Source organism: Scyliorhinus torazame, chromosome 3 (genome assembly GCF_047496885.1).
Source record: "Scyliorhinus torazame isolate Kashiwa2021f chromosome 3, sScyTor2.1, whole genome shotgun sequence".
Classification (NCBI taxonomy): domain Eukaryota; kingdom Metazoa; phylum Chordata; class Chondrichthyes; order Carcharhiniformes; family Scyliorhinidae; genus Scyliorhinus; species Scyliorhinus torazame.
Window position 1 is genome coordinate 187,131,794 of NC_092709.1, and position 12,378 is coordinate 187,144,171.

Genomic DNA, 12,378 nt, shown 5'->3' on the forward strand with positions numbered 1-12,378 from the left:
GGGATAACTCCGTGAAGATTGATACAAGCATAAATTTAATAATAATCCTTATCAGTATCACAAGTAGGCTTACATTAACATTGCAATGAAGTTACTGTGAAAATTCCTTTTTCGCCACACTCCGGCACCTGTTCAGGTACTGAGGGAGAATTCAAAATGTCCAGTTCACCTAACAAGCACGCCTTCTGGGACTTGTGGGAGGAAAATAGAGCACCCGAAGGAAACCCACCCAGACACAGAGAGAACGTGCAGATTCCGCACAGACAGTGACCCAAGCCGGGAATCACACCCGGGTCCCTCGCGCTGTGCTACCGCAGCTAACTGTTAGTTACATTTTTGAATTTCGAAACAATTTTGACCATTTCTCAAGCAATTTATCAGAAATTCCCAAACAATTGCCAGCAACATTTTTATTTATTCTTTCTTGGTATGTAAGCATCGCTGGCAAGGACAGTATTTGATGCTCATCTCTAATTGCCCTCAAGACGATGGTAGTCATCCACTATCTTGAACTGCCCTAGTCCTTCTGGAATAAGTACACCCACAGTGCTGTTGTAAGAAGGGAGTTGACGCCAATGAAATGAAAGTTTAAACACTGCATTGATGGAGGTAAGCTCTATATTTGGGGATTTGGGGGGGAAGAGGAGTGTTGGTGGAGAGCAGCAGAATTAGGAGAATTGCTCCTTCTGACCATCTTCGTGAATGGTCTCCTTCTGCGCTCCCACCTTTCTTTAATTCTATAAAGCCTGTAGATATGTGGCAATTTTTTCCAAGTCACAGTAAATTAAGAAACATGATGGGCCCCAAGGTTCCTCAAATGTTCTGCCATTATGCTGCTGTTGCTCTGTTGGAAATGCAGCAGCAACTATACATACATCGTCTGCAGCACAACAAAGTCAACACAGTGTAAAGGCAGAAAGTCTGAGCTCTGGCTGATCAATTAACAAGATAAATCAATAATACTGAACAAGCCAATTTTAACAGGTATCAGAGGATGAGGAAAGCGCTTCCGAGTTTATGTGATGGAACATTTTTAACCTAAGATTACAAAGATCAAAATGACTAAGAGCCAAAAAGTGTTCAGTCAGGTACCACATAAAAGGCTACTTAATAAGTGACCATGGTGTTGGGTGTTGGCATGGATTGAGGATTGACGAACTGATAGAACACAGAGTTGGTATAAGACAGCATTTTTGGGACGCAACCTGTAACTAGTGGAGTTCCACAGGGATCCGTACTGGAGCCACAATTATTTACAATATCTGTTAATGACTTGGATGAGGGAACTAAGTGTGCTATTACCAAGTTTGCGGATGACACAAAAATATATGGAAAGGCAAGTGGCGAGAATGACAGAGTCTACAGAGGGATATAGAAACGTTAGCTGCGTGGGCAAAAACTTGGCAGATAAAATATAATGTAGGAAATGTGAAGTTATGTAAAGTATGAAGAATAAAGGTCGGAAGAATAAGCTGGATATTATTTAAATGGACAAAGACTGCAGAAAACTGTAGCACAGAAGGACTTGGGGGTTAGAAAGGGTCCAATGGAGGTTCAGAAGAATGATCCCTGGAATGAAGAGCTTGTCATATGAGGAGCGGTTGAGGACTCTAGGTTTGTACTCATTGGAGTTTAGGAAAAACGAGAACCCGAGTGTACAGCCTCAGACAGAAGGGACAATCCTTTAAAATTGAAATGAGGAGGAATTTCTTCAATCAGAGTGTGGTGAACCTGTGGAACTGATTGCCGCAGAGGCTGTGAAGGCCTAATCACGGAGTGTCTTTAAGACAGAGATAGGTTCTTGATTAATAAGGGATCAAGAGTTATGGGGAGTAGTCCGGAAAATGGGGATGAGAAACATATCAGCCATAATTTAATGGCAGAACAGACTCGTTGGGCCGAATGGCCTAATTCTGCTCTCATGCCTTACGGGGGTCCTGGTGTATAAATCACAAAAAGCTAGCATGCAAGCTCAGCGGGTAATTGGGAAGGCAAAGACGATGCTGCCCTCTATTTCAAAGGAAATCGATTATAAAATAGGGAAGTCCTGCTAAAACTATACAAGGCACTAGTTAGACCACACCTGGAATATTGTGAAATGTATTGGTCCCCTTTATCAAAGGAAATATATACTGACATTGGAGGCAGTCCAGAGAATGTTCATTAGGTTGGTCCCAGTTCTGGAGGGAGGTTGGTTATTGGGCAAGTACTCATTAGAGTTTATAATAATGAGACAACCTTATTGGGACATGTAGGATTCTAAGGGGGCTTGACAGAGTAGATGGTGTCAGGATGTTTCCTATTGTGGCAGAGGGCATAATCTCATAATAAGAAGTCATCCATTTAAGACCGAGATGGGGAGGAATTTCTCGCTGAGGGTAGTGAATTCTTTATCGCAGAGAGCTGCAGCGTCTGGGTCATTAAATATGTTCATGGCTAAGGTAGACAGATTTTTTTAAACCAGTAAGGGAATTAAGGAAATGCGGATACGGTGGAATTGAGAATTATATCAGATCAGCCATGATCTCATTAAATGGCGGAGCAGACTTCCTGGGCCGACTAGCCTACTTCTGCTCCTACTTCGTTATGGCCTTATGGGGATATTCACAGATTTACATAATTTGAAAGTCAATGATTTTTGTGCAAGAACAAAATGAAGAAAGTCATCATGATCATCACACACATTAAATAAAACTTGCATTTAGCAATATCATAAACATTTCGTAAACCAAATGCATAAACTTAACATACCCTGTCATTCATTAGTAAATCTTTGACAATAAAATTTGCGACCACTGACTTCATTGGAGATGCAAACTGATCTGGTGCCAACATCGCAATGTGTCCTAAGGAGACAAGTGGCGTTATCAGCTGTTCTGGGGTGTCAGCATTTAGGCTTTTGCTTAGTGGCTAGAGAAACGAAAAGTGTACAGAAACAGAATTTACAAACTGGTAAACTTCAAAAGTCAACAATCTCAACACACCTCTGAAAATGCTGCACCTGCCTCTAGTTTTAAGGCTCAACAAGGCCACAAAGATGTATGCACTAATTTGAGCAGTTCAAATTTTAACTGAGAACAAAGTTATTGCCATTAACTTAAAGACTATTGACATTTTCAAATAACTTACAAATTCAGATCAGGCAGATAGCTTTTTACTTCAAGTAAGTAAAGTCGCATTAGTCTCAGGTGATCATCGACTGCTTTCCCCTTAGAGAGGGAGAGCTGACCTGAGTTGATTTAACCTGAGTATCACCACACCTCAAGCCAGGGGCAAGGTTGAGAAGGTTCATGAAAAACCTTAGCCGGTACAGGAATTGAACCCGTGTTGTTGGCCTTGCTCTGCATCACAAGCCAGCTGTCCAGCCAACTGAGCTAAACTGGCCCCCTTCTTATAAAAACTATTAATTAGTTCAACATTATATGTTCACAGCAAACATGAGTCTAAACTCCAACTTTGATCTTTCAAAATATTATTGCTCATATCAGTTGCTCATGAAGATGTGATCGACAAGCAAAATTATCAGATTTTTAAGTTATCACTTATAAATTGTATTCAAGTCTTGGTGAACTGACGGCCATCAACCTGCATGAATCTCGCCAACAGAATCTCGTGGTACCTGGATCTGCAACTGAAGTGCTCTAAGCTGCAGGGCGATGGACTGGGTGCAGGAAGGTGGGATTAGAAAGGGCACCTGGCTGTCCTCAGACTGGCATAGGCAAAATGGGCCAAATGACCTCCTTCTGTGCTGTAACTTTTCTATGATTCTGCTATTCTAATCTCACCAACAGAATCAGCACATGCCCTATTTCAGAGCAGACTGTGTTCAAACAAAGACTGCCATTGCATCAGCTCTCTTCATTTTTCTCTGTGCAATACTGTACCGCACCTTCAGCAAATAACCCAGAGGCATGGAGATAATCTGCAGAACAGATGGGGAACTGTTCAAACTACTGCGCCTTCAATCCATAGAGCTTCAGTTTGCAGGTGATGCTGTGCCCCTTGCTCAGAATCTTCTCTTTCTTTGAAGCATGTGAAAAAATGGATCTTTCACTCAAAACTAAAGTCCTTTTCTAACCAGCTCTCACAGCAGACACTGCCCCCTATCAATAAAGATCAACAGCAAAATCCTGGGAAATGTGGGCATTTTCTGAAGCCTTTTCTGGATTAAGATGGACAAAGAGACAATTAAATTTACAATTGACCCAGTATGGCAGCTCAGCCTTTGGTCGACTGAGGAGAAGAGTATTTGAAGTTCAGGATCTCAAATTGAGACCAAGGTCATGGTTTAATGGTTAGCAGTGTTCCCCACACTCCAAAACGTTTCAGAGACTTAGACAACCTACAACAGGCACCTCAGGGCTCTGGAGAAACACCACCAGTGGGGGTACCGGTGCCTTTGGATGATCCAGTAGCAAGAAAAGCAGGCTAACAGCAGCATCCTCTCCCATGGCAAGTTGCCCAGCATTGAGACACGCGTCACTCAAAATCAACTGCACTGCGTGGCCCTTGCAGATCCCGCCACCAGACTCCCAGGAGGACAGCAGAAATGCTTTTAAGATATCCTCAAAGCATCCCTAAAGATGTCAAACATCCCATTGGGAATCCGTGGCTGTTGCCCAACTGAAATCCAGATGGCCCATTCGGGAAGACACTGAACAAATCAAGGCGCTTTGTTGGGAATGTGCAGAGTGAAGCTAAGGAGTTGGAGGGAGCATACAAACCTCCGAACAACCCATCTACCCAAGACATGCCCGGTGGCTTTGTGGTGAGCAGTTGCGCAGATGGTGGCTCGTGCCAGGATACTTTGTTTGTGTCTGTTTTTGCCCGGTATAAGGGCGATTTGTTTGAAGGAAAGTAATACCCGGTAAATGTAACACCAAGGCAGAAGACGGGCAAGGGACCGTCATCAGATTCAGCAGTTCCTCGAGCCTCAGCAGAAGGGAACATGGCAAAGGCTATTGCTGTGATTTTGGACCCTCAGTTGTCAACTCAGACGTTGGTTAGCTTTGTGACCAACGAGTTTAAGCAGCAGCAGCAGGCGGTCACTGAGGATCTGGAGATGGCCATGGCTTTTGGCCCCAATTTGGGCGGTCATGGGCAAGATAGACCGGGGGGATAGAGGTACAAGGGGCAACGATACAGAAAGTTGTTTGATCACTGTTAAGTTCAGGTGTATGTGTATCTTTTGAGGTGTATGTGTATCTTTTGAGAGTTTTTTGTAATGCGGGGTAGTGCTTGGTGCTGTGCTGACAGTGACACTTCCCTTGATTTTTGACTGGCTTTATGGGGGCTCTGGCGGCCATCTTCGGTGGGCCTGGAGCTGGTGCAGGTTGGGGCACTGCTGGATTGCCTCACAGGGTCATGTGCGAGGTTAAGCCTGATCTAGTTCAAGGTAGCGCACAGGGCGTATCTGACGAGGGCGCACATGAGCGGGTGCTTCTCAGGGGTTGAGAAAAGGTGCTCTAAGGGACCAGCGAATCACCCAATATTTTGGTCTTGCCCCAAGCTCGTGAGTTTCTGGGTCTCCTTTTTTTGATACAATGTCAAGGATTTTGTGCCTTCAGCTGGAGCCATGCCAGTTGGTGACTTTTTTGGAGTATCGGACTTGCTGGTGCTGCAGACAGGGACGAGGGCAGATGTGTTAACCTTCACCTTGTTAATAGCCCGGAGATGAGATCTGCTTGGGTGGAGGTCGCCGGTACCGCCTGAGGCCTCGGCTTGGTTGGGGGGGCCCAATGGAATATTTGTACCTTGAGAAGATGGTACATACGATGAGGGGGTCGGTGGAAGGGTTCTACCCAGGTGGGAGCCCGTCATCTCAGTTTTTTAGTGAGTTGATTACCGTCAGCTGTTTGTGTGTGTGTGTGTGTGTGTGTGTGGGAGGGGGGTTCATGCTTGGACTTATTAGCCATCTCAGAACCATCACTGTATCAGAATGGAAGTAACTCATCCTTTATCCCAAGGGACTGCCTAAGAAAAACTACTGACAGTCATCACCCTGTCTGCACATTCAACACCATGTTCTACAAAACAATATACATCAAGATGTTTTGGCATTCTATTAATGCGCTTGTCTGATCACACCACTAATTTACGTACAGCTTGAGCAAAAAATAAACCATAATCAAAAAAAAAGTTCAGATACCTCGAAGATCTGCGCCAATTGTACTTCTTTGTTTGTAAAGATGGCATGAATGCAGTGAACAGCTTGCTTAGCCTGGCGAGGAGTGCCTCTCTTTGCTTTCTGATGCAGGATGGGAATGAGTGTGCTGCAACAAGAACATTCAATTGCTTTATTGATTCATAACGTTATCTAAGGTGACTATCTGCAAATTTCTAATTTTACATTTTAATTTCCTTTACTTTTATCACTTATCTTCCCAGCAGTATTAAGTTTCTATATATTCAGAATGGTCTACCCCATTCTTTCAACACAATTCATTCTTTACCTAGAAGTGAATAAGCTATCAGCCAGTGAAAAGATGATTTAATATGAAACTAGAATCATAAAACGATACAGCATAGAGGGAGGTCATTTGTGCCAAAACTATCTCTTTGCGAAAGTTATTCATTAAGTCCCATTCCTTTGTTCCCTCTAACAGCCCTCTCAATGGTTCCTCCAGTAGTATTTATCGAATTTGCTTTTCAAAGTTATGATTGAATCAGTTTCCACCACCCATTCAGATTGGCATGCAGACCACAACTCGCTGCGTTAAATAATTCTCATATCACCTCTGGCTCTTTTGTCAATTATCTAAATTTGTTTTCCCTGCTTAATGATGCTTCTGCTGGAAAATGTTCCTCCCAGCAAAACATTTTGAACACCTCAATCAAATCTTTAACTTCTCTGCTCTCAAGAGAATAAGTCCACTCTATATATAAACTGAAGACACACATCCGTGATAACTTTCCATTAAATCCCATCTGAACCATCTAAAAGGCCCGTAATCCTCCCTGAAGTTGTTTGAAATTGGAAATATCAGCTGGGGTCTTGAACAATGATTTATAAAAGTATAACATACCGTCCTTGTTTTTGAACTCTATGCCTCTTGAAGTCAAGAACCTTGTATGTGCTTTCGCTGACTCAAGTATACGGTGATCAACAAAACATCGTGTATGCATACCACTCAGCCTCTGTTCTTACTCCCCCTTTTAAGTTGGATAATTTAGTTTATATTGACTCGACTCATTCTTCCTACCAAAACGCACCACTTCACATGTATCTAAGCTCAGTTTTTCCAAAAAAGGAAGGTCAGATATCAAAGGAGGACAAAAGATTATGAAGACAGATTTTTAGGGTCATCATGGCAACATGGAAGCAAAAATACTTAGGCATTCTAGGTAGGAATTATTATTATTATTTTGGAGAAGCATAAATTTTGGGCTCATCTACTTCAAATTTCTAAGACAATGGATGCAAGGTTATTTATCTGTGTTTGTGCAGACTGTTTGCTTCAACTAAATAGGTTAAATAAGAAGGATTAGGATCATGAACTCATTTCTGTAAAGGCAGAACCATGACCAAAGTTATGACGTGGTTCTTTTCCCAGAGAATAGTGGATCTGTGGAACAGACTGTATTTGTGGACATCAATTTGTTGAATTCTTTCAAGCGAGAGCTGTACCTGTTCTGGAATGTTGTCTGCACATAAAGTGGATAACTGTTTAACATTAACCAGCAAAAGGGTCGGTCTCTTGGAGTTGCTTTGATTGCCTCTGTGGGTCAGCGAGTAATTTTCCAGTCTTATATCATTCTACCGGGCAGCACAGTAGTACAAGTGGATAGCACTGTGGCTTCACAGCGACAGGGTCCCAGGTTTGATTCCCCGCTGGGTCACTGTCTGTGTGGAGACTGCTCGTTCTCCCAGTGTCTGCGTGGGTTTCCTCCGGGTGCTCCGGTTTCCTCTCTCAGTCCAAAGACATGCAGGTTAGGTGGATTGGCCATGCTAAATTGCCCTTAGTGACCAAAAAGGTTAGATGGGGTTATTGGGTTACGGGGATCGGGTGGCAGTGTGGGCTTAAGTGGGTCGGTGCAAACTCGATGGACCGAATGGCCTCCTTCTGCACTGTATGTTCTATGTGACCAGTTTCTTTCAGATATTTCAAAATTGGAATTGAAGACAATAATTGACCTGGTTAGGAAAGTGGCTGAGTGGAAGGAGACAGAAGGGGAAGGTACTCTAATTGCAGGATGTGAATAGTATCGGCCTGCAAGAATCCGTATTGGGGGCAGTACGGTGGCGCAGTGGTTAGCACTGCTGCCTCAGGGCACTGAGGTCCCAGGTTCGATCCAGGCTCTGGGTCACTGCCCATGTGGAGTTTGCACATTCTCCCCATGTTTGCGTGGATTTCGCCCTCCACAATCCAAAGATGGGCAGGGTAGGTGGATTGGCCACACTAAACTGTCCCTTAATTGGAAAAAAATTAATTGGATACTCTAAATTTATTTTTAAAAAAGAGTCCGTGTTGGGCCTCAACTATTTATCGCTTTTTACTAATGACTAAGACTAAGGTGATGGAATAGAAAGTCACTTTTCCAATTTGATGACACAAAGATAGGTATTTGAGCACGGTGGATGGAAGCAGAAATTTAGAAAGAGATTTGATAGATTAAACAAATGTACAACATGATGGTAAATGAACTTTAAATATGAGACCGTCTACTTTATAAGTTACTGAGAAACAGCATTAGTCCAAGGAGAGATTGGTGGGAGTGGGTCACATACATCATTAAACTGTCCTGAACAAACGCAGAAAATATTCAGAAAGGCGAATGGAATGCCAGCCTCAACACGTAGAGGAATAGAATACAAGGTCAGAATCATGTTTCAATAATACAAAATGATAAAACAGTACTATACTACTCCTCCATGTTGAACACCACTTTGAAGAAGCACAGAGAATGGCAAAAGCACTGGGTGGGGTCTTTAATGTCCATGACTCAGAGTGGCTTGGTCGCACCACGATTCACAGAGCTGGCAGAGTCCTAAAGGACACAGCTGTTAGACTGGGGTTGTGGCAGGTTATGAGGCAGCCAACAAGCGAAAAAAACAAATTGGCTCTGTCCTCACCAATCCACCCTTTGCAGATGAATCTGACCATGATAGGACTGGTTGGAGTCACCACTGCACTCTCCTTGTGGAGACAAAATCCTGTCTTCACACTGTTTATCTCTCTCTCTCTCTCTCTCTCTCCCCAGCCCCCCCAATCATGATGTATGGCACTACCACCACGTAAAATGGGGTAGATCGAGGAACTCAAAACTGGGCATTCATGAGGCACGATGTGCTAGCAACAGCAGAATTGTATTCAGCCACATTCTGCAACTTTATTGCCTGGCATATTGTCCACTCGCCATTGCCACCAAACCAAGTGATCAACCCTGGTTCAATGAAGAGCTCAAGAGGGCATGCCAAGAGCAGCACCAGGCATATCTAAAAAGTTGCCAACCTGGTGGAGCTATAACACAGAGCTACCTGCATGCCAAACAGCGTAAGCAGCAAGCTATAGACAATCTCACAAGCCACACATTAGATCTAAGCTTTGCAGTCCTGCCAAATCCAGCAGTGAACGTTGGTGGACAATTAAATAATAATGGGCGGAGGGGGATCGACAAATAACCCATCCGCAATGATTCAGGAGACTAGTACAGTAATGTCATAGCCGGAAGCATCTGCAGCCAGACAGAGTGGGTGATTCATCTGCACCACCTCCCGAGATCCCCAGCAACACAGATACCAGTTTTCAGCCAATTCGATTCACTCCACGTGATATCAAGAAATGGTTGAAGGCACTGGATACGGCAACGGCTATGGGCCCTGACAATACTCCGGCAATAGTACTGAAGTACTTGTGCCCCACAACCTTCCATGCTCTGAGCTAAGCTATTCCAGTACAGTTACAATATTGGCATCCCCGACAACGTAAAAGATTGTCAGGCTATGTCCTGTCCACAAAATGGATGAATCCAGCCTAGTCAATTCCTGCCCCATCAGTCCATCCTCAATTATCAGCAAAGTGATGGAAAGAGTTGTCAACAATGCTATCAAGCTCCATTTAATTAGCAATAACATGCTCACTGAAGTTCAGTTTGGATTCTCCCAGATCCTGACTTCATTACAGCCTTGGTCCAAGCATAGAAAAAAGGGTTGAGCTCGAGAGGTGAATGGAGCCCGAGCAAAACTGGAGTCAATGGGAATCAGGGGCGGGGGGTGGGTGGTGGACTGCTGTGGCTCAAGAAGGTCGCTCACCACCAATTTCTTTTAAAGACAATTAATAGAAGCCTAGCAGTGACTCCAACTTCATGTGAAAGGTTTTTAAAGAAGCCCTTGTTACATCACACTTTGAGTACTGTGAGCAGTTCTACGCACTGCATCAGGGGAAGAATATTGGCCTTGGAAGACAAATTTAGAAGAATGATCCCTGGATGCCGAGAGTTAAATTTTGAGAGCTTTCACAAACTAGTTATATTCTCTGGATTTTAAATGGTTCAGCAGTAATTTAATCAAAAGTTTCCCAAGATATTGAAAGGAACAAATGGGGTAGAGAGAAACTATTTATTCTGGTTGGAGTGACTTGGAGACAATTGGTGCCAGACCTTTCAGGTGCGAAATTCAGAAACATTTCTACATACAAAGGCGGTAAAAGTTTAGAACTCTCTTTATCAAATGTACTGGTGCAAGATCAAGTTTAAAAATGAAATTTTTAGGTTTTCTATACCGAAAGGGCAAGGTTTAGTAGGGTGAAGGTGGAAATATGGAGTTAGATCATATATAAGCCATGATCTCACTGAATGTTGCAACAGTCCTGATGTATTACTAGCCTCTTCCTGTTCCTATGTTATTCTCCGTTTGCCAGGATATTGCATGGCTTTTCGTTGGAGTGGTGAGTGCATACATTGTGATGCTTAAGGCATCTAAATACCATGGGACAGGTTGGATTGCACTATTTTTAGTTTAACATGTATGCATATAGTCATGCATGCAAAGAACATGTCACTGTTATGGAAGGGCAAAGGCTGCCAGTGGGTAGTGCTTGCTAGTCCTTGGTCCAATCTGAGTACAAAGAATTTGTATGATACAATGGACTGAATTTCTGAATCCTTTGCCATGATTTGATGTTACTGGATCCTTAGGGAAAACATACATTTCTTTTTGAAAACCTAATCTTGTTCCTCATGACTGAACTTACCGGGGGTTCTGTTCCAACACTATGGGCGCACCTACACCAAATGGACTGTAGTGGTTCAAGGCGGCAGCTCACTATTATCTTCTCAAGGGCTAGGCAATAAATGCTGGCTTAGCCAACGACACCCACACCCCAAGAAAGAATTTTTAAAATCTCACCCAGCAGGTAGAAAAATTAAACGTTGTGGGTTTTAGATTTTGCTAATAAACTGGACAAGGTCACCAATAGGTCCAGCACTGACTGAGAACGGAAGCAGGCAGATAGCAAAAAGCTAACCATAAAAGGTGAGACTGTAACAGTACATAATGGTATACATAATGGGTAACACTAGTATGTACGATGTGGAGATGTCGGCGTTGGACTGGGGTGAGCACTGTACGAAGTCTTACAACACCAGGTTAAAGTCCAACAGGTTTGTTTCGATGTCACTAGCTTTCGGAGCGCTGCTCCTTCCTCAGGTGAACGAAGTGGCATGTTCCAGAAACATATATATAGACAAATTCAAAGATGCCAGACAATGCTTGGAATGCGACCATTAGGTGATTAAATCTTTACAGATCCAGAGATGGGGTAACCCCAGGTTAAAGAGGTGTGAATTGTGTCAAGCCAGGTCAGTTCGTAGGATTTCGCAGGCCAGATGGTGGGGGATGAATGTAATGCGACATGAACCCCAGATCCCGGTTGAGGCCGCACTCATGTGTCCGTTCATTCGTTTTTTTGAATGAACGGACATCGCGCGACAATCACCAGGCAGGAATGTTCCCTTCCAGTCGGGGAACACTTCAGCAGTCAAGGGCATTCAGCCTCTGATCTCCGGGTAAGCGTTCTCCAAGGCGGCCTTCAGGACGCGCGACAACGCAGAATCGCCAAGCAGAAACTTATAACCAAGTTCTGCACACGAGTGCGGCCTCAACCGGGACCTGGGATTCATGTCGCATTACATTCATCCCCCACCATCTGGCCTGCGAAATCCTACCAACTGTCCTGGCTTGACACAATTCACACCTATTTAACCTGGGGTTACCCCATCTCTGGATCTGTAAAGATTTAATCACCTGCTAATGGTCGCATTCCAAGCATTGTTTGGCATCTTTGAATTTGTCTATATGTTTCTGGAACATACCTCTTCATTCACCTGAGGAAGGAGCAGCGCTCCGAAAGCTAGTGACATCGAAACAAACCTGTTGGA

The 12,378-nt window shown here is 43.6% G+C and overlaps 1 protein-coding gene across 4 annotated transcripts in view; it reads right to left on the minus strand.

The window, feature by feature from the left end:
• Nucleotides 1-12,378, minus strand: part of pds5a (PDS5 cohesin associated factor A) — a 326,590-nt gene that overhangs the window by 100,767 nt on the left and 213,445 nt on the right. For all 4 annotated transcript variants that reach the window (XM_072496600.1, XM_072496598.1, XM_072496601.1 and 1 more), the window contains exons 20-21: nt 6,149-6,272; nt 2,752-2,910 (exon numbers count right to left, since the gene is read on the minus strand). In XM_072496600.1, coding sequence (XP_072352701.1) covers nt 2,752-2,910; nt 6,149-6,272 — 283 coding nt within the window. The remainder of the gene's footprint in view (nt 1-2,751; nt 2,911-6,148; nt 6,273-12,378) is intronic.